The sequence below is a fragment of the Pelophylax lessonae genome (assembly GCF_965119305.1).
Source record: "Pelophylax lessonae genome assembly, chromosome: 4".
In the NCBI taxonomy this organism is placed as follows: Eukaryota; Metazoa; Chordata; class Amphibia; order Anura; family Ranidae; genus Pelophylax; species Pelophylax lessonae.
This window is the reverse complement of record NC_138771.1, coordinates 597,742,919-597,763,643: the sequence shown is the minus strand read 5'-3', so window position 1 is coordinate 597,763,643 and position 20,725 is coordinate 597,742,919. Positions and strand designations below refer to the sequence as shown.

At 43.0% G+C, this 20,725-nt stretch overlaps 1 protein-coding gene across 1 annotated transcript in view; it reads left to right on the top strand.

Annotated features, from left to right (window-relative positions):
- The window catches only part of CDKN2D (cyclin dependent kinase inhibitor 2D), a 36,022-nt gene extending 22,865 nt beyond the window's left edge, over positions 1-13,157 (top strand). Inside the window, exons 2-3 of the mRNA XM_082253405.1 lie at positions 9,368-9,529; positions 12,216-13,157. Of these exons, the coding sequence (XP_082109531.1) occupies positions 9,389-9,529; positions 12,216-12,560 (486 nt within the window). The 5' untranslated portion in view covers positions 9,368-9,388 and the 3' untranslated portion in view covers positions 12,561-13,157. The remainder of the gene's footprint in view (positions 1-9,367; positions 9,530-12,215) is intronic.
- The last annotated feature ends 7,568 nt before the right edge of the window (positions 13,158-20,725 follow it).

Here is a 20,725-nt window from a genome sequence, read left to right as displayed (position 1 = left end):
TTTTTTTTCCGTTTCTTTAAGAGAAGTGTGGGATTTAGAAAAAAACAAAAACATTTATACTCACCTAGGTAAATGCAGCATTAATCTGATGATGCATCTGCCCCCCACCTGCTCTGCACTGAGGATTGAGTGATCAAACACAGCTGATTGCTCAATTCCCAGCAATTCTGTGAGCAGAGAGCCAGGGACTGTCAGTCTCTGGTTCCTGCCCTGCCCCTCCAACATTCGATTGAGTGCTGGGCTGTGGAGGGGGCAAGAGGGGCTGGCTCAGCCTCTCAGCAGAAGGCAGCAGTCCATCCCAGGATACAGAAATTAGCCATCTCCCCATCCGACCGCACTCCACTTCAATACCTTTTCCATGACACCCGTTCCTCTGTGAAGAGATACAAACGCAGTGTTATCCCGTTTTTACTGAATGCAGCCAAATGCCTGATTCTCAGGCACTGGAAGCAATCTACGATTCCGACCTTAGCGGAATGGAAACGGGAGGTTAACTGGGTCATGGAGGCGGAAAGGAGGATGCTATACCTTAGAGGGCAACAGTCTCGATTGATGGACACCTGGAAGGGGTGGATCTTTTACTCAGAAGAGATCCCTGATGTTTAGCTTAGTCGGGATGGGCTAAGGTATTGGAGGTGTTGCTCTTTCTGTCCCCATATATCGCCTTCGGGGCGTGTGCTCCATGAGGTCAGTGACCCCCCACCGTCCTGGTTATTATTTTAGTGTATAAGTTGGGTGGCAATTATGCTTGTGGATTTCGATGGCTGAAGGTCATGTACTCTACGGGTCGCGCGTTGGGATCCTCCCTAGCGATAAGATGCGGGCATGGGGACAGGAGTTGTATGAGGGTTACCTCTGTTTGGCCGATAGGCACACTCTTCATGTTGCTAAGGCTGTCCAATATGAACATGACCTATGACTTTGTGTACATTGCCACTAATGGTTTGGATTTATTCTATGTTGAAATACGTAAATAAAGATTATTTAAAAAAAAAAATACTTTGTGGAAATGAATATAGGATTTAAAATTTTTTCCATGGATACATCTTAACCACTTGCTGAGCAGCCGCCGTACTTAAACTGCAGCAGGTCGGCTCTGTCCCGCGAAACAACGTACCTGTACCTCGCTCCGTGAGACAGCTAGGGGGGGCGCACGCGCGCCGCCGATTGGCCACAGGGAAAGCAAATCAGTGGGTCTGGCAGCCGTGATGTACACCGGGCACCCACTATCACTCCCCGTGGAGACACAACAGACTGCTGTTCTGTCAGTAATGAATGCAGGGATCCTGTGTTCCTCCGATTTAGGAACACAGGTCTCTGTGTTCATCCAGCAAGCCCATCCACCACACAGTTAGAAAGCACCCCCTAGGGACACATTTAACCCTTTGATCGCCCCTGGTGTTAACCCCTTCCCTGCCATTGTCATTAGTACAGTAACAGTGCATATATTTAGCACTGATTACTGTAGTAATGTCACTGGTCCCCCAAAAAGTGTCAAAAATGTCAGGTGTCCGAGCTGGCCACCTCAATGTCGCAGTCCCAGTCCCACTAAAAAGATCACCACAATTACTAGTAAAAAAAATAAATAAAAATGACACAAACCTTTCCCCTAGTTTGTAGACGCAATAACTTTTTCGCAAACCAATTAATGTACACTTATTGGAATTTTTTTTTTTTTTTTTTACCGAAAATATGTAGCAGAATACAAATTGGCCTGCAATGATGAAAAAAAATTAATTATAATATTTTTTTATTGGGAATGTTTCATAGCAGAAATTTAAAAAAAAAAATATATATATAAAATAATTATTTTTTTTTTTTTCAGAATTGTCGCTCTTTTTTTTTTTTTTTTTTGTTTTATAGCGCAAAAAATAAAACTCCGAGGTGATCAAATGCCACCAAAAGAAAGCTCTATTTGTGGGGGGAAAAAAGAATATTCCATTATAAAATCAATTTTATTTGGGTACAGCGACGCACCACCGCGCAATTGTCAGTTAAAGTAACGCAGTGCCGTATCGCAAAAAATGGCCTGGTCATTAAGGAGGTAAAACCTTCCTGTCCAGAAGTGGTTAACCATCCTTGTCACCTTTTCTGGGTAAATCATAAGGTGACATGAGGAAACAACAGGGTATTCCCCTCTCCGCACTCTGGTCACAAAACCACAACGTCGGCTTACATGTCTCAGCAGATTTACTTGAAACAAAGCCTCTTTGCCTCTGGATTTCCGTAACTGTTGCATTTGCGGACTTCTCCTGGAACTTGTGCTCTGTAACTGAAAATCTTACCTCAATAGATGTATACCTCCTCCTCGGAGAAAAGTCTTGCCATCACTTCGGGTTTTAAAGAAGCACTTTACTGAGTTAAGCATTGCAGGCTGCCTTTGCTGTTCTTTTTTCTATTCTAGTTCTATCTGAATGAAACATTCTGCATATGCTGCTTGCCTGGCTTTGAGTCACTAACCCAGAGCAAGCATGCAGACAGGGACCTCTGACATTCTCTGACTTTCCTTATAGGCATGTTTCTATCACGAAAGGTTTTTAAAAATTCCACAGTGTAACACTTCCATTTACTATCATAGAGCCAGAAATCTTCTGTTTCTTTGCCATGTACCGTATATAATTGACGTTGGAAAACAATAGGACTGTCAGTTTTTATTGGCCAGTTTTTGCACATACCAAATTATGTGTACACATATTAAAGGTGCTATTGACAAGAGATTTTTACCACATGTCGGTAACAACCCATACATACAAGAAAACCAAAACAAATGAGTTAATAAATTATGTTGTGTGATAAAATAGTATTGAACACATGAGGAAAAGCAGGTGCAAAAAGGCATTGAAAGCCAAGACACCAGCTTAAATCTATCAGTAATTAGAAAGCAATCCTGCCCCTGGTCAGTGCAAATTAATATCAGCTGGTTGAGTCTCAACTAATGGCCTACGGTATAAAAAGGTGTCTCATTACCAACGTGTCACACAAGAAACCTCTCATGAAGGGTAAAAGCAAGGAGCTCTTTTAAGACCTTCGGAACCTTATTTTTGCAAAAGATACTGGTGGCATTGTTTACAGAAGGATTTCTAAACTTATGAATGTTCCAGTGAGCACTGTTGTGGCCATAACCTGGAAGTGAAAAGAACATCATTTCACCATAAACTGGCCATGACCAGGTGCTCCTTGCAAGATTTTTTGACAGAGGAGTGAAAATAATTATAAGAAGAGTTGTCCAAGAGCCAAGGACTACTTGTGGAGAGATTCAGAAAGACCTGGAATTAGCAGGTACAATTGTTTCAAATAAAACAATAAGTAATGCACTCATCTGCCATTGCTGAGGAAAAATCATGTTGAAGCTTGTTTAAAGTTTGCTGCACAACATTTATACAAGCCTGTGAAATACTGGGAGAATATAGTCTGGTCAGATGAGACCAAAATGTAACTCTTTGGATGCCATAATAAACACCATGTTTGGACGTCAAATGGAACTGCACATCGCCCCAAAAACACCATACCAACAGTAAAGTTGGGAGGTGGAAACATCATGGTGTGGTGCTGTTTTATTGAAGGAAGGATGAATGGAAAAATGTACCAAGACATTCTTGATAAAACAGTCTGCTGCCCTCTACTAGGAGTCTAGGATGATGAAGATGAAACGAGGGTGGACATTTCAGCCAATGTCAATGCCAAGTCAATGATCCCAAAGCCAAGGAAACTCTCAATTGGTTTCAAAGAAAGAGAAAATAAAGCTGCTAGAATGGCCCAGCCAATTACCTGACTTGATCTAATAGAAAGTCTATGGAAAGAACTAAAGATCAGAGTTTATAGAAGAGGTCCACTGAACCTTCAAGATTTGAAGACTGTGTGGAAGAATGGGCCAAAATCACACCTGAGCAATGCATGCAACTAGTTTCTCAAAGCTGTCATTACCAACAAAGGCTTTCGTACAAAGTACTAAATAGATTTCAGTTAGGGCGTTCAATACTTTTCCCTGTGTCATTCCATTTCATTACACATAACTTAATTTCTGAACCTATTTCTTTTGGTTTCTTTGTATGTATGGATTGCATGGGTTGTTACCAACATGTGGTGAACATTTTCATGTCAATAGCACCTTCAGAAATATATTTACCTAGAAAAATGTTGATGTGTTCAATACTTATTTTACCCGCTGTATATAGCGCCATCAATTTACGCAGTGCTTTGCACAATTTATTCCAGGTACTTGTATAGCGCCATATATTAGTTTTCTCTTTCGTCATTGACGGACATAGCTCCTGATTCTTCTTAACCACTGGGTTATACTGCCCCCTACAGGAGTAGGACACTAGGCATGAAAAAGCTTGACTACACCCATAGGCAATCCCAGGGGATATACACTCACTCTCAGCTATAGGCACACTTTTTCTGCCTAGTCCAGGAGTAAGGACCTAGTTCCTTGCTGGGATCTCTGGTCCTGGCGATTTTTTTTTTTTTTCAAATTGAATTTTTTCCTATCTTTGTTATTTTGTTCCTATAAGAATCTACAATCAAGTGATGGACTGAATAATTTAGATCCAGAGTGTCCCACCCCCCCCAGTCTGGCCAGCGATCACGTGCAGACCGCAGCTCCGAGCTAGGTCGGCCATGACCTAGCCCTACTGGATGGGGGCTGGCCTGCGAGTTAAACTTCTCGTGGGGACGCATATGAACTTGCTTCAGCCTGAGTTGCGTTTCCTCCTGGCTGACAGCACCCACATTACAATGGAGCAGTGTCCTGTCTGGAGCGGTGCCCACCCTGTTCCTGGTGTGGTAAGTAGTTGTCCCCCCACTACCCCTGGAGGGTTTTGGGGTGGACCCCTCACTGGGATGGTCTGACCCCCGGGTTCCCCTCCCTTTCCCCCCAGCCCCTCTAAAGTTACGGTCGCTGTGGGTCCTTCGGCCCCACAGCCTCCGGTGAGGTGATGAGCTGCCTTTGCCACATGCTCTTAAGGGGAGTTGGTTGTATTTGCTGCTGACCGTTTTTTCACAGGTGCACAACGGGGGGGGGGGGGGTTGAGCAGGGTTGCCTCACACCTGGGGGTTGGTGACCAGGGCAGGGGTGTCCTCTGGGCTCCCTGGTGGGTGCCTTCCCTATCAGCGCATGCTCCCACTAGCTGTTCGGCGAAGCGACATACTGTGCGTGTACGGTACATCATTTCACGGGACAGAGCCGCAGTAAGACTATAGCGGCTGGTCGGCAAGTGGTTAAGCATGCACTAAGGGCTCTTTCACACCGTCCGCCTCCGTAGGTGGATCCGTGCTGCTCAGCGGGGATCGATCCCCGCTGAGCCGGCGGATGACAGCTCCGTCTCCGCTTGCAGTGCGGAGAGGGAGGTGTCACAGCCCCCGCTGCTCTCTATGGGGGATCGGATGAGAGCGGAACGCCTGTCCGCTCTCATCCGATCCGATCCCCAGGATTGATGGAAAATAGGGTTTCCATCCGTCCGGATTTCACGGACAGGATCGGAATGCGGATGGCAGCGGCTGTGAGCGGAGGTGTCTCCGCTGACATCCGCTGCTCCATAGGGCTGAATGGGCATCCGATCAGATCCGCCTAAAAAACTGACAGGCGGATCTGATCGGACTGCCCGTGTGAAAGAGCCCTAAGAGAGTTTACCATGGGATCACTGCCAGAAATAGAGCTTTGCAGTCATTTATAAATGAAACATTTTTAGGCAGTAATAGCAATTGGCTTCGTTTTAAATGTAATATTAAAGGTCCAAATTTCTTATTATTTTTTTTTTTTAAATAACAATCATGTCAGACTTACCTGGTCAATGTAATTGTTTTACACAGAGCAGCTCTGATCCTCCTCTTCTTGGGTCCCCTGCCGGCACTAATGGCTCCTCTCCTCTGCTGAGTGCCCTTTAGAGCAAGAAAAAAGAAAGGCCTATGTGCTGCTAATCAGGTATAAGATGTGAGAGCAGTCTATAATAAATTGCAGATCCAAATCCCAGGTAAAGAAATCCCAAAAGGAAACAAGCAGCCAATTCTGTATTCTCACAAATACTGGCAATGATCAAGATAAAAAAGATGAATCGGCGCTAATTTCTTCAAAATGACACTATGACTGGGCTACGTGTAAATATCAATAAACTAGGTGAGTGTAAGAATATATAAATAAAATATAAATCAGCTTCTATCAAACGCAGTGAGTATTTTGAAAAAAATGAATAGAAGTGGGGGAAATGGCATATGGTGGTGAGTGGTAACACACAATGGACAGAAATGAATAAATGTGAAAAATACAGTGCTAAGACAAACTGTTGACTACAAATGCACAGATATTCAGTGGACCTTGGACACAAAATCCATAACATAAATAAATAACTAAATATATAAATAAATGCAGGTAAAAATATTATATAAAATATATAGATAAGTGCAATCTTGTGCAATAGGTGCTTCTTCCTCGTAATTAAAGTCCAAGTGTAGCAAAAAGTGTATATGTATGCATGTGTGTGTGTATATATATATATATATATATATATATATATATATATATATATATATATATAGTGACTGAAGGTGATTCCTCAAAAATAAGTGACTGTTCTGTGAGTTCCAAATGGTGTCATGCAGGGTGAGCAAGATATCCAAACAATAGGTGCAATGGCCGCTCACCTCACATCACACCAATAAAGGTGTTCTTTTAAAATGGTAGCCACTCAAGGATGGGGATGGCAGATTCCTCCTTTTTTCCTTATCAGGTAGGATTTTCAATTGGGGGCTCCCTCGATATCCACTCCTTGGGTGGGTACTCGATATTTGTACAGATCACCGTTCTTACTGCCAATTACTCACAGAACAAGCTGCTTGCTTCTGGGGGGGCACTCATGCGTGTTTGCTCCGGAGCTGCCACTGTGTGTCTATGAGAGGCAGAGCATGGCTCGCTCGGCCCTGGCCTTGCTCCTTCTTCACTGGCTGTTGGAGACCTGGAAGAGCCGCTGCTCTTGTGCACATCGCTGGATCTGGCTCAGGTAAAGTGGTTCTAAAGGCAGATGTGCAGCAGCCCCCCCCCATACTTACTTGAGCACCCCTTGATCCAGCGATGTTGCACAAGAAATTTGCCAGTCTGGGACTCTGCCTTCTGATTGGCTGAGATACAGCAGCGTGTGCCATTGGCTCCCGCTGCCGTCAATCAGTCAGTGAGCCAATGAGGAGAGAGAGGGGGCGGGCTGAGCCGCAGCTCCATGTCTGAATGGACACACAGAGCAAGCGGCTTTTCTTGGGTGTCCCCATAGCAAGCTGCTTGCTCTGGGGGCAGGTGGGAGAGGCCAGGAGAGCTGGCGTGGCACCCGAAAAGAGGAGGATCTGGGCTGCTCTGTGCAAAACCACTCCACAGACTGAGGGCTCTTTCACACGGGCGATCAGATCCACCTGTCAGTTTTTTAGGCGGATCTGATCGGATCCTCCATGCAGCTCTATGGGGCAGCGGGTGTCAGCGGAGAAACCTCCGCTGACACCCGCTGCCATCCGCATCCGATCCTGTGCTTGAAATCTGGAAGGATGGAAACCCTATTTTTCCATCCGTTCAGTAATCCGATCGGATCTGATGAGAGCGGACAAGCGGTCCGCTCTCATCCGATCCCCCATAGAGGGCAGCGGGTGCTGTGACACCTCCCTCTCCGCTCTGCAAGCGGAGACGGAGCTTTCATCCGCTCGGCTCAGCGGGGATCGCGGATCGATCCCCGCTGAGCAACACGGATCCGCCTACGGAGGCGGACCGTGTGAAAGAGCCCTTAGTAAGTATTACATGTTTGTTAAGTTTAAATAAAAAACAAAAACAAGACTTTAATATCATTTAAGTATTATGTTTGACTGGTGGGGGAGTTGCACACTAGAAAGCATAAAGGTAAAAAACCTTCAGCCTTTAGAACCACTTTATCCGTTTAAGGGTACCCTAATAGACCGCATCAATTATTTGAAATTACCTAGAATTTTTTTTATATTTGGAGCGCTAGCGGGCGGAGTAACTGTGTGTGTGTGTGTGTGTGTCAGCAGTTGGAAACAGTCTAGTTTTGAACATTCCGCCATTTATTCTTATGGGGCAACTTACCAAAGTTGGAGGTGGCCATCTTCATATGGCTCTAGTGTAAAAGCTCTAAATCTCACAGCTTAGAGACTTATACCGTAGGAATCACACAAGACCCCGGTGGACATTTTGTTGTTTAGTATGTCTATGAAACATTAAAACTGAAGGCGCAGTCACAGGTTAGAATACGGCCTTGAAATTTGAGATGGTTTGAGTGCAGTTTCAATGAATGTCAATGGTCGGCATGAGTTGGAAACAAACGGTAATAGTGTAAGAACTATTAGGGCTATGGCTTAGATATGGACATGTTAAGTGGCAGCAGGGATAGGCAAACGTTTTGATGTAACATTTGTGTAGGTGGCCTTAAAAATGAGGGAGTGGCAGCAGTTTAGAAATTGTGGCAAGATTTCTTCGCTCACCCTCTATTTTCAGGCCCCATTCTAGGTTTTGAACATTCCGCCATTCATTCCTATGGGGCCAATTTTGCCACAAAAATGACGATATTTTGCAAACCACTTTGCGAAACCTTCTAAAAAGTAATCTCAATACATCCGGGAACGATCCGCTCGTTTTGGTATATTACTTGTCTATGTAGTGTAAAAACTGTGGGAGGAGTTAGGGTGCCAAATTTTCCCATAGGCTTTCACTATAATAAGAATAATATATATGTGAAATAATAGTAAGTGTACTTGCCATAGGCAAGGACACCTAATTACATAATTGATGAAATGAAAATTGCCTGGAATTACTTTCACTACAAATAATTTTTTGATACGTTGCAAACTTTAAGGCTCGGTTCACACTTCTGTGATGCGGGAACGCTGCGAATATGCAGCGTGATCCCGCATCGCATCCGCACATCTAACAGTTCACACTGCCATATGCTATATGCAGGGGGTGTCAATTAAATGTTGACACCCCCAGTTTGAGCGCATATCGCAGTGCAATCTGACAGTTCCCACAGAATCGGATCGCACAAGTGTGAACCACTGTGCGATCCAATTCTGAGGCGGTTAAAAAAAGCCTCATGTGCGTGTTTGCTGCGGATGCGCTGCGAATTCAGCCATACAAAGTGTATGGCTGAATTTGCATCCGCACAGGAGGTTGCATGTAATGAAGGAGCAGTGCGCTCCGAATTGCATGCGATCAGCGCATCCGCAGAAGTGTGAACCGGCACTAAAATGTTCAATTTATATGGTCTGAATGATGCATTCTTCTGGTATGTGTCTGTATGTCTCTCTCTCTCTCTCTCTCTCTCTCTCTCTCTCCATACAAACAGCATAGATTTACTGTGTACAGTGTTTCTTTCCTCTAAAGGCGTTCATCTCTAAACCCCCAATGTTGCTTCAAGAGACAAGTGCTGGAGACCTCCTGACAAAGGCGGCAGCTCAGGGGGACACTGAGGAGGTGAAGAGACTGCTGCACCAGGAGAGGATCCATCCCGATTGCCTCAACCACTTTGGGAGGACTGCATTGCAGGTGTGCAGGAGATTATTATTTTTTTTTTATTTTTACCCACGCAGAAATTGTGTCAAGATTTAGGGCCAGTTCACACTGGTGCGATGAAAGACATCATATGTGATTTGCACCGCATTGCTGTGCAGATCACATGCAAAGTATTGCGTTCAGATTTTGCATCGCATTCGGTCCAAAGTCGTGCAGGACCCTTTTTTGGTCTGCACCAGAATTGGATTGCATGGGTGTTCACACTGCATTGCAATATGCAAACTAATCTAAGGGTGTCATTAACTTTGTATTGACACTCCCAGCAGTTCGCATATGGCAGTGTGAGCTGCCTGCGAGTCGGGGGAGATGCGGGGTGATCCGCAGTGGATTCACAGGGTTCCCGCATCGCACCAGTGTAAACGGCCCTTAAAGGAAAAAAAAGATTGGCAAATTTTCATTTAAATTAAAGGAAAGCTATAATTATTTGTGCCAAATGTATTTTGTTTATTTAGGTATACACATTATCTTCTTTTTTTTTTAACTATATATATATATATATATATATATATATATATATATATATATATACACACACACCACAGCCCAAAAGTTTGGACACACCCTGAAATGGTCTTCCAACAGTCTTGAAGGAGTTCCCAGAGATGCTTAGCATTTGTTGGCCCTTTTGCCTACACTCTGCGGTCCGGCTCACCCCAAACCATCTCGATTGGGTTCAGGTCCGGTGACTGTGGAGGCCAGGTCTGCCATCACTCTCCTTCTTGGTCAAATAGCCCTTACACAGCCTGGAGGTGTTTTTGGGGTCATTGTCCTGTTGAAAAATAAATGATGGTCCAACTAAACGCAAACCGGATGGAATAGCATGCCACTGCAAGATGCTGTGGTACCCATGCTGGTTCAGTATGCTTCAATTTTGAATAAATCCCCAACAGTGTCACCAGCAAAGCACCCCCACACCATCACACCTCCTCCTCCATGCTTCACGGTGGGAACCAGGCATATAGAGTCCATCCGTTCACCTTTTCTGCGTCACACAAAGACACGGTGGTTGGAACCAAAGATCTCAAATTTGGACTCATCAGACCAAAGCACAAATTTCCACTGGTCTAATGTCCATTCCTTGTGTTCTTTAGCCCAAACAAGTCTCTTCTGCTTGTTGCCTTTCTTTAGCAGTGGTTTCCTATCAGATATTCTACCATGAAGGCCAGATTCACACAGTCTCCTTTTAACAGTTGTTCTAGAGATGTGTCTGCTGCTAGAACTCCGCGTGCCATTGACCTGGTCTCTAATCTGAGCTGCTGTTAACCTGCGATTTCTGAGGCTGGTGACTCGGATGAACTTATCCTCCGCAGCAGAGGTGACTCTTGGTCTTCCTTTCCCGGGGCGTTCCGCATGTGAGCCAGTTTCTTTGTAGCGCTTGATGGTTTTTGTGACTGCACTTGGGGACACTTCCAAAGTTTTCGGACTGACTGACCTTCATTTCTTAAAGTAATGATGGCCACTCGTTTTCCTGTACTTAGCTGCTTTTTTCTTGCCATAATACAAATTCTAACAGTCTATTCAGTAGGACTATCAGCTGTGTATCCACCTGACTTCTGCACAACACAACTGATGGTCCCAACCCCATTTATAAGGCAAGAAATCACACTTATTAAACCTGCAGTTCATCAACTGAGATAAAAAAAAGGGTAGTTTTAAAAACAGTTTGAATGTTTGTAATGTATATATTCAATGAAACTTCTGGTGCAATTTAGTTTTCTGAAATTCACCTCTAAGTCAGAGCTATATAAACTCTCTTCTTTTATTTTATTTTTTAACGTAGTGGCCAGCTTACAATTTTAAGGGGCCCAGTTCAATCCCTAAAAATGCATTTTCAAAATAGCAGCCAAACACCCCCAAAATTTTTTTGTAACCCACGTTGGGCATATAGGTTTTAAACGACACTTGTCTCTTCTCTAATGGTCTGGGTCCCAAGCCAGCATCTTCTCTCTGAGTGCTGGTCTTCAGGCATCCCCATTGGTTGACGCAGATGATGCACGCACAGAAGTCAGTCATCCCGGAACACGAGCACCCATGGCAACGATATAAGCTGGACAGGGCATGGACAGCAGTCCACATGCCCCTGAAGACTGCCGGCAGGCAGGTTTATTTTATTATTGCATGTCTCTTCTGCAATAATACCCTGCCTTGCTCACAGTCGTCTTCTAAATAAGCAATAATTTCCATTTTAATGCATGAGCAAAATGTACGTTATCTTTCTTATGACTACAATTAGACTTGAGGGGATGGGGGGCAGTAAAAGTGTGTGGTTGTCATGTACCTCAAATCACTGTCAACATACAGAAAATAGTATAGAGCGTCACTGTTCACGCGCGGGTGTTGTCATCAGATAAAAGTGCTCTTGTGCATAAACTATTAGTCCAAATTAAAAACCTGCATTGTGCCCAATCAAGGTGCGTTCTTCCCTCTGTGCCTATGAGACAAAAAACACACACACCACTCACCTGATGTTGTTGACTTCTAAAGTAAAAAGTCCAATAATGCCTTTCCATTGGTGTGTCATGCGTGTAGATCTGGTGCAATTGTATGTAAGACTGGGAGGGGCGGGAGCACTACAATATATGGTACAGTTGTGATACTGTGGTCGGTTGGTTCTTCCTTCATGTCTGGAATACATTTCTTTATATTCATCTTTCTACAGGTAATGATGTTTGGTAGTACGTCCGTAGCATCAGAACTGCTGAAACAAGGAGCTACAGTAAACATTCAGGATTCGCATGGAATAACGCCGGCACACGATGCAGCCCGCACAGGCTTCCTAGACACATTGCAGATCCTGGTACAGTACGGTGCAGATCTTAATGTGCCTGATGTCTCGGGGTCTCTGCCTATCCACCTGGCTCTTCGTGAAGGTCACCTTCCTGTCGTTGTCTACCTCGCCTCGCGATCCAACCTGCAGCATCGTGACCGAGAGGGGCGAACGCCCTTACAGCTAGCCTCAACGCTAGATCCCAGCCTTGCAGCTGTTTTGGAGCAGTATACATAGAGAAAACCCATTTGAGGGCATCGAAGAGGCCACATGAACAACAGATGGGATCCATATTATTATTGTTGCTGTGTGTTTTGGTATTGTGCATGGGCTCTGCCGTATTATTTAGCACAGCTTAAATTCTACAAATGAATCCATTGGACAGGTTTAAAGTGCATCCATCTCCATGCAATGTGAAGACAGCCATTGTGTGTCCTAACATCCACAGTAGTCTCCATTTTGTTTTAGTGGAAACGACACCCCACATAAGTCAGCCAAATCATGGATTCCTTGAGACTGGCTGAACCAATGTTGAATTTCGGCTTCTTTCACAAAATAGCCACCTCTGTTGAGCAACTCATGCACTTTATCTTTCTGATCTTTTCATGTTGAAGTTTATCAATGCACAGAAATATTCAGTAGGATGGTGGAAGGAATGCAGACTGTTTATGGGTTTCAGCAGATATCATTATTGCTCTTTGCACCATCTTATTGGATAAGCTTGTTAACGTCTGTTGTCCAATTTGGACGTGCAACAGAGGCTTTCTAGAGACTTCTTGGGTGTATATATTAATATATATGTATGTATGTATATAATTTAAGTGTGTACTTATGGCCGGTTACGTGCAGTTTTTTAATTTTTTTTATTGTTTTTTTTTTAATACTCAGGTTGTGTTTTTCATTTTGTTGCATCATAATATTTTTTTTATGTTTATTTAACTATTAAGTCTTGCTCTATGCAAAAGAATTAAAAGTAAGATGTCATGTGACCTGAAAGTACTATGACACACACAGTAGCCCGACATTACAAGAATTAACACCTAACTTTTCGGGGGGGGGCGGGGGGAGCTAAAATTCTAAGACGGGGCAGCAAAAGATTACAATCTATAAATTGTATTTATCTGACTTTTTGGTTGTTGGTTTTTGCAGGCTCTTGAAAGCTTGATTCGGGTTAAAAAAAAAAAAAAAACCCCTTGCAGTGACAACGTCCACCCCCCCCCCCCCCCCCCCACACACACACTTTAAGTATTAAATGCTTGTTAACTCTAGGGGGTAAAGGAAGGGATTGTAGGCAAGCCATAGACTATACAGTTTTCCACCTGTGGTGGAAGGAAAGAAAATTGCTTGAATTCCCCCATATAAACACATTCAGTGTTGATGGGGAATCTCTCCTGCAGAGCTATTGTGTTCTGCCCATCAGCAGAACACAATGATCACTTTTAGTGGCTATAGCGGCCAACAGTGACTACATGCAAAAAAACAACAGGCTGGTCGTACTTAAGTCGATCGATGGATCCAATTCAGTTCAACCAGCCTGCCCATAGATGGATGTAATCTTGGCCAGTCCCTGCTGAACCAGTTAAGATTCATTCCATCTATGGCCAGCTTTAGTGTGTTCCTCACTACAACAGGCTTCAGTGTTTTCTTCTCTTCCCCCTGATGCTAGAGGCTGTCCTATAGCACCTTTATATTCAATGCAGGGCTGTACACGCACCGATTGTCGGCCGACCGTTCGGCCGTCTTTTGTCCGGTGCTGTCGTGTAGGTTGAAAAGTGCTAAAGACTGCACACGAATTTTGTCGGCCAACAACAACCGACTGCAGAAGTGATGTCATGTGATGGTTAACTTTCCGTGTGTTTTTTCTTCTCTGAGCATGCCCAGTCTTGCAAATCTGCTTTTTGTTGGCCTAAATCTGTACTGACTGACGAACAATCGGCCGTTCTTTGTTGGCCTACAAAAATTTTATAGCCTGCACACCAGATTTTGTTCGGCCCGAAAAGTCGCAGTCGGTTGTCGGAAGCATCATACTAACAAGCCAACAATCGGCCGATCAGACGTTGGCCGAATATTTACGGCCGACAATCGATACGTGTGTACGGGCCTTTAGTCTTGCATTGTATGTGAGGAGGTAAGCAGGCGACCACAGGCCAATGTGCCTTAGAGAAGACCAGTTGCATGGCTAGAGGAAACCTACCAGAGGAAGGAATAAGGCAAGTTTGACACCCTATTCCTCTAACCATAGACTTGACAAGCATTTAACCTCGGCAGTGTCCCTGAAGTTGGGCTTGAAGTATCTTGAATACTGTGTCCACAGTTTGCACAGGTCTTGATCAAACTTTGATCACTTTTTTGCTTGACCGAATGGATACATCAGTTATCCAAATTTTAGCTAAGAAAGAGTTATATTACTTTTATTTAAGTATTTGCAGCTTTTTTTTCAATCTGAAATCACCTTTGCAAAGATGGACTCGTGAGAGATGTCCTATAAATTTTACCTGTTCATAAGTATGGATGGTGTCATCTCTGTAACCAATTTTAACCGGTCCATTTCAGCATGGTTGTTTTCAGATGAAATTTTCACGTTGCTTATTCAGGGCAAAGTTGCAGCATCTTTATAAAGGGCCTTTGGGACTTGCATTGCTAGCATTCAGGTTCAGGGCTGTGCATGTGTTTAAACAGGCAGCATATGTATGGCTCCATTCACACTTGTGCAACTTTGGACATCAAGTCACAGCACATTGTTTTCAATGGCGCCTGTTCAGATTGGTGCAACTTAAAGTTGCAGCGACTTTGAAAAGGTGCCTGCACTACTTTGATGCAACTTAGTGTCAGTGTAAAGTCTCTTTCCAAAGGCATATTGGAAATCATGCGACTTTGGAGTCGCCCAAGTGTGAATGGAGCCCAAGTAGCCAGGAGTGTGCAGGTAAGAGTGGCTCTTAGAGACTCTGCTAGGAAATGGAGCCAACCTAAAACAGGAAAATGGGGGTGGCGTTAGGAAATAGAATACAAGACCACTTACAAGCTTGCCAAGTTTAGGGCACGCATTTAACATGGTCAGCAGAACTATATGGTTTGTTACTTATGCGGGTTTATTAACACTTTTAACATGATTCTTAAGGGAACAAAACAGGTATTATATTCTGCTTTTGGACTTTGAGCTTTTTCATTGTCTTGCAGTATCATTTTTGACTGTAGGCTGTTAGTTTTTTTACATTTTTTTAAGTTTTCAATTTATACATGCAAACAAATGTATATAAAGAAGCGAAAAGCATAATGCAGCACAGACTAATAAAGTCCTGTCCCCCTCTTTAGAAAAATTAAACCTAAATAACTGAATCCCAAAGTAGTTTTAAAAAAAATTCCCTAGATCACTCATGGGATTAAAATTTGGAGGTAGGCGGATTTACAGATGAGGAATTTTTCTCCTTATAATACTCCCACCAGCTTGCATTGTAAGCTTTGCTTATTCAGATAGCTTTCATAGATCCTGGTTTCCCAAACAGTAGCGTGGGAGGGCGGCTGTATTGCATGACTGCTAGCGCAGTGTTTAGAGGACAATTGCCTGTTGGGGAGTGATATTACAAAAGTTCATAGTCCTAACCATGGATGTGCCAGAGAACGTTGCAGTGCCTTTAAATTATATAGGTCCCGAGTAACAATTATACAACGCTAAAGATACAGTTATAGCAAATTGTCTTAGAAAAATAACATTTAAATAAGTTGTCCCTTTTTTATACCTGAAGAAAAAAGGTAGCTTTAAAGAGGAGCTCCACCTTAGGATAAAAATGTATTTTGTAACATCGGATCTATTGTCTGCCTCTTTAATTGCATGTCTTCCATTGGGCTTTACAGAACGACCTTCCGTGCAGATACAGTGTGAGGGCAAAATATAGCTAAAAACAACTTTTTATTAAAAGTTGATGATTGGCTTGTAAAAGTCCACAGATTACCAGTAGGTGACCATCTAAAGTGAAATCAATTTAGCAAAACAAAGCAAGATCCCCACCTTGACATACATTATGGGGGATATTTACTAGAACTGGAGGGTGCAAAATCTGGTGCAGCTCTGCATAGAAACCAATCCGCTTCCAGGTTTTATTGTCCAGGCTTAGTTGAACAAGCTGAAGTTTGAAGCTGATTGGTTCTTAGTAGTAAAACAAATCTCCTGTGCTCAAGTAGAATCTGACGGAGTAGAGAGAGGTGCACTTCAGACTCAGGTGGAAAAAAGCCAATGGTCTTGCTGCCCCATCAGGATCAAGGGTATCCAGAACCAACTGGGAGAAAAGACAAAAAAAAAAAAAAAGAGGGCGCACCGACCTAGTGCATCACCACTAAAACCATTTATTAAAATGTTAAAAAGTATACAGAATACTCACAAAGCAGGTGTGATAATACACACATCAACATTGCATATACAATCTCCAAGGTCCCATATGTAGCAAATAGGCATACAGATTGTCGTATGGGGCTGCTGTGGCTGGGCTGACGCGTTTCAAGGGCGAACCCCCTTCCTCAGAGACAGAAAAATTGCTTCTGGCTCTGAGGAAGGGGGTTCGCCCCTGAAACGCATCAGCCCAGCCACAGCAGCCCCATACGACAATCTGTATGCCTGTTTGCTACATATGGGACCTTGGCTACCTTGGAGATTGTATATGCAATGTTGATGTGTGTATTATCACACCTGCTTTCTCCTAGGTAGTTTTGCAAAAAGAAAACAAGTTGGCTGCATACATTCTGTAATGTGTCTTAGGCCTCATTCACACAGGTGTTGGAAATAGGCAGTTGGGTCACCTTTCTAACTATACCTACCAAAGCCATTCACAATTGTTAAAACATGGAGCAGATGGAGGTATACATTAGCTTTGCCTAGGGCTCAGTTGTAAACATTCCTATGGCGTATATAGCGCAGTTGCAAAATCACCATTTCCCGTTTTAAAGAGCATCAGTTGATGTGACTCAAGCATCTATGCAGCTCATCCCAAACATGCATGAACACTGTAGGTGCACGTTAAAGGCTGCTTCAAAATTTAACACCTGTGTGAATTTTGCCTTTGTTTTAATATGGCAGGTTCATTTTGAAAATTTTAAAATGTTGCAGATGCTGAGCAGAATATTTTTGTGTTTACATGTTAAATGTTACTTTTATTTCAGTTTTACATATATAGTTCTAGTTTTTTGCGCACTTTCCAAGAATGCATTTTCCTGAAGTGATCCGGAGTCACACAAAAGACCATCCCTGTCGAAGAAGCATTCTAATTACTTTTAATGTTTGTTTCTGAAATGCTGCTTCTTCACTGCTTTCTACCTGTTAGATAGATGGAATACCTGTTCTCCCATCGTGCGTATTGGCTCTTTCTGCCAGCTTGCATGTCCTTTAGAGCCATCAGGAGAATCCACTGCCTCTGCGATGGCGTTTTAAGATACAGGCCACTGGAAAGCTAAGTAACATGGTTTTGTTTCTGTAACCCTGTGGTGACCGGGTCACTTTAAGAAATTACTTCAGCGATTTCAGCAGGCTAATCACAGTTCTGGGCATTTTTCAGAACCTTCTTTAAAAACCCCAAACATCTGAATGCTGTCATATTTGAATGAATAGCAGCAGTCAAGTGGAGGTGGCAAGTACTTTTTTTAAATACTGTGCTTGGAAAGTGCACAGGACCTTCCAACAGATCTGAAATGTTAGTTTTATTTTTTGTTTTAGAGTGATGAGAGATTAGAACCCCTGTCAATTGTCCATCAAGTGTCTAAGACCCCTTTCATACAGGCGATCCGATCTGATCTGCCTGTCAGTTTTTCAGGCGGACTGGATGGGATGCTCCATGCATCCCTATGGAGCGGCGGATGTCAGTGGAGACAACTCCGCTGACACCTGCTGCTATCCGATCCGATCCTGTCTGTGAAATCTGGACAGATGGAAACCCTATTTTTTATCCGTCTGGCGGATCGGACAGGATGAGAACGGATAGGCGGTCTGTTCTCATCCGATTCCCCCATAGAGGACAGCGGGGATCTGACAGCTCCGTCTCTGCACACAGAGCGGAGATGGAGCTGTTATCCGCCTGCTCAGTGGGGATCGGTGGATTGATTCCCCCCCCCCCCCCTGAGCAGAACGGACTCCGTCGACGGAACGGACCCGTGTGAAAGGGGCCTAATGCCTCGTACACACGCAACGATTATCGGCCGACTTTTGTCCAGTGTTGTGTTGGTTGAAATGTGCTCTAGACTTGCACTGGACTTTTGTTGGCCGACAAAAATCTACTTCAGAAGTGATGTCATCTGCTGGTTTACTTTCCGTGTGTTTTTTCTTCTCTGAGCATGCCCAGTCTTGCTCATCAGATTTTTGTCTGCCGAAATCTGTACTGACTGACGAAAAATCGGCCGTTGTGGTGACGGCCAACAAAAATTTTAAAGCCTGCACACCAGATTTTTTTCGGCCGAAAAGTCGGAGTCAGGTGTCGGCAGCATCATACTAACAAGCCGAAAAACGGCCGGTTGGACATTGGCCGAAAATTCACGGCCGATAATCGTTGCGTGTGTACGAGGCATAAGTCTGGCTGTTTGAAAGGCAGCTTCAGCTTTCCAACTGGTTGATTTTCTCCTTGGCAAAGTCCATATGACCAAATACTTTTACCCAGAGCAGCATTCTCTCCAAAATAAGTATTTCAGTGATTATTTTAGTATTCATCCTAGCGCAGAAAATTAACGTTAAAAAGAAGCAGATTTTTAGGAACTGACAAATGTTCCCCAACCAATGATTTTGGGCTGCTCTAAGCCATTTATTTTTATTGGTTTCCCCAACAGCTCCACCACCACCGATGAGCTGGCTGGATGGAAGGGTAAAACAACATGAACGGCAGATGCTTTCCTGCGTCCACTATCCCTGTAAATTTAGCTTAAATTACCATTTCAATATAGATCCACTTTTAGTTTTGTATTTTGCCACAAGACAGAATTATTCTTACAATATTGATTTAGTTCTTTACTTAAAATCATTCATATCGCTTTGCAAACGGGGCTATTGGAAAAGCCTGTGTAAGAAATAAATAAAAATCCAGGCACTACAAAGTTACCCTAGTCCCGTGATGGCTAACCTTGGCACCCCAGATGTTTTGGAACTACATTTCTCATGATGCTTATGCACTCTACAGTGTAGTTGAGCATCATGGGAAATGTAGTTCCAAAACATCTGGGGTGCCAAGGTTCGCCATCACTACCCTAGTCATTTCTTGCATATTCTGAATTCTCTGGCCCAAAGGCAGTAACAGAGGAGACTGTTGCTTCATGAACCCCACACTACAGGAACTTTTTCAAACTATTTTTAACCAGCTTGAACTATAATCAAAGGCATTTATTTCATTTTGGATAAGGCCAGTTCACATTTTAAGCGTGTTGCGCTTTATGCGTGCTATCATTAAACTCTATGAAATATAAGTTTTGATGAAAGCGCATCAGCATGCAGGACTTTTTTTTTTTTTTTTTTTTTTTAGTGCACTGCACCAAAAACACACGGGTATGAATGAAATTATAGAGTAAAGAAGGGTTAATAACCCATGTCAATTCTTTTGCCATGTGCTGTCTACTTGAGAGGTTTTCCTTCCTGTCCCATATCTTAAACAGGAAGTGAGAAGAAATCCCTCCAAAGTAAAGGAATCCTGATAACAACCCAACATTTGAGATTTACTTTCGCTCACAGTGATAACAGTAAACAGGACAAATAGAGAGGGTCAATCTCGCTAAGGGAGAGACAGAAAGCATTATAAAACTGACAGATGTTCTAATCCCTCTCCACTCTATACAAAATAAAAAAAATAAAAAAGGTTTTGCCTTTTATTTTATACAGTACAGTAGTGTTTATTGGACGTTGCTTTTTATTTAGGCATTTTTTTTTTTTCTTTTAAAAAAATATTTTTAAACCATTGACTGTTAACAAACCAATAATCATTCTATGCAATCATCTTATTTTTTTTTTTTTTTTTTTCTTGCATAAGGCGAACAAGCACCCTAAGAACACACTGAGGGCTTAAGCAACCTTTATCCGTTAGACAGTTTTGTAAATGACATGCTTATATAATTGAAAGGCTCTGTAACCCTTTAAAACAAGCTGATTTGAGTAAAGCAGCTTTTAATACCATCCAATAAATGAGCTTACCTAAACTGAAATATTGGGTATAAGGGTGGCATTGTGATGGAAGAATTCTTTTCTTTTTTTTTTGTTTTCTACATTCCTGATCAGTAACCTACAAGAACATTGCTAAATGCTGATCCAAGCCACCTTTTGCCTAATATGGTAGTTTAAAGAACAATTGACATTCCAGCAAACCCATCTGAAACCTTTTTTTTGGTACAGGTGTGAGTAGTTGACTTTTCGAAAGCTAGTTCCTGGTTGCTATATATATATATAT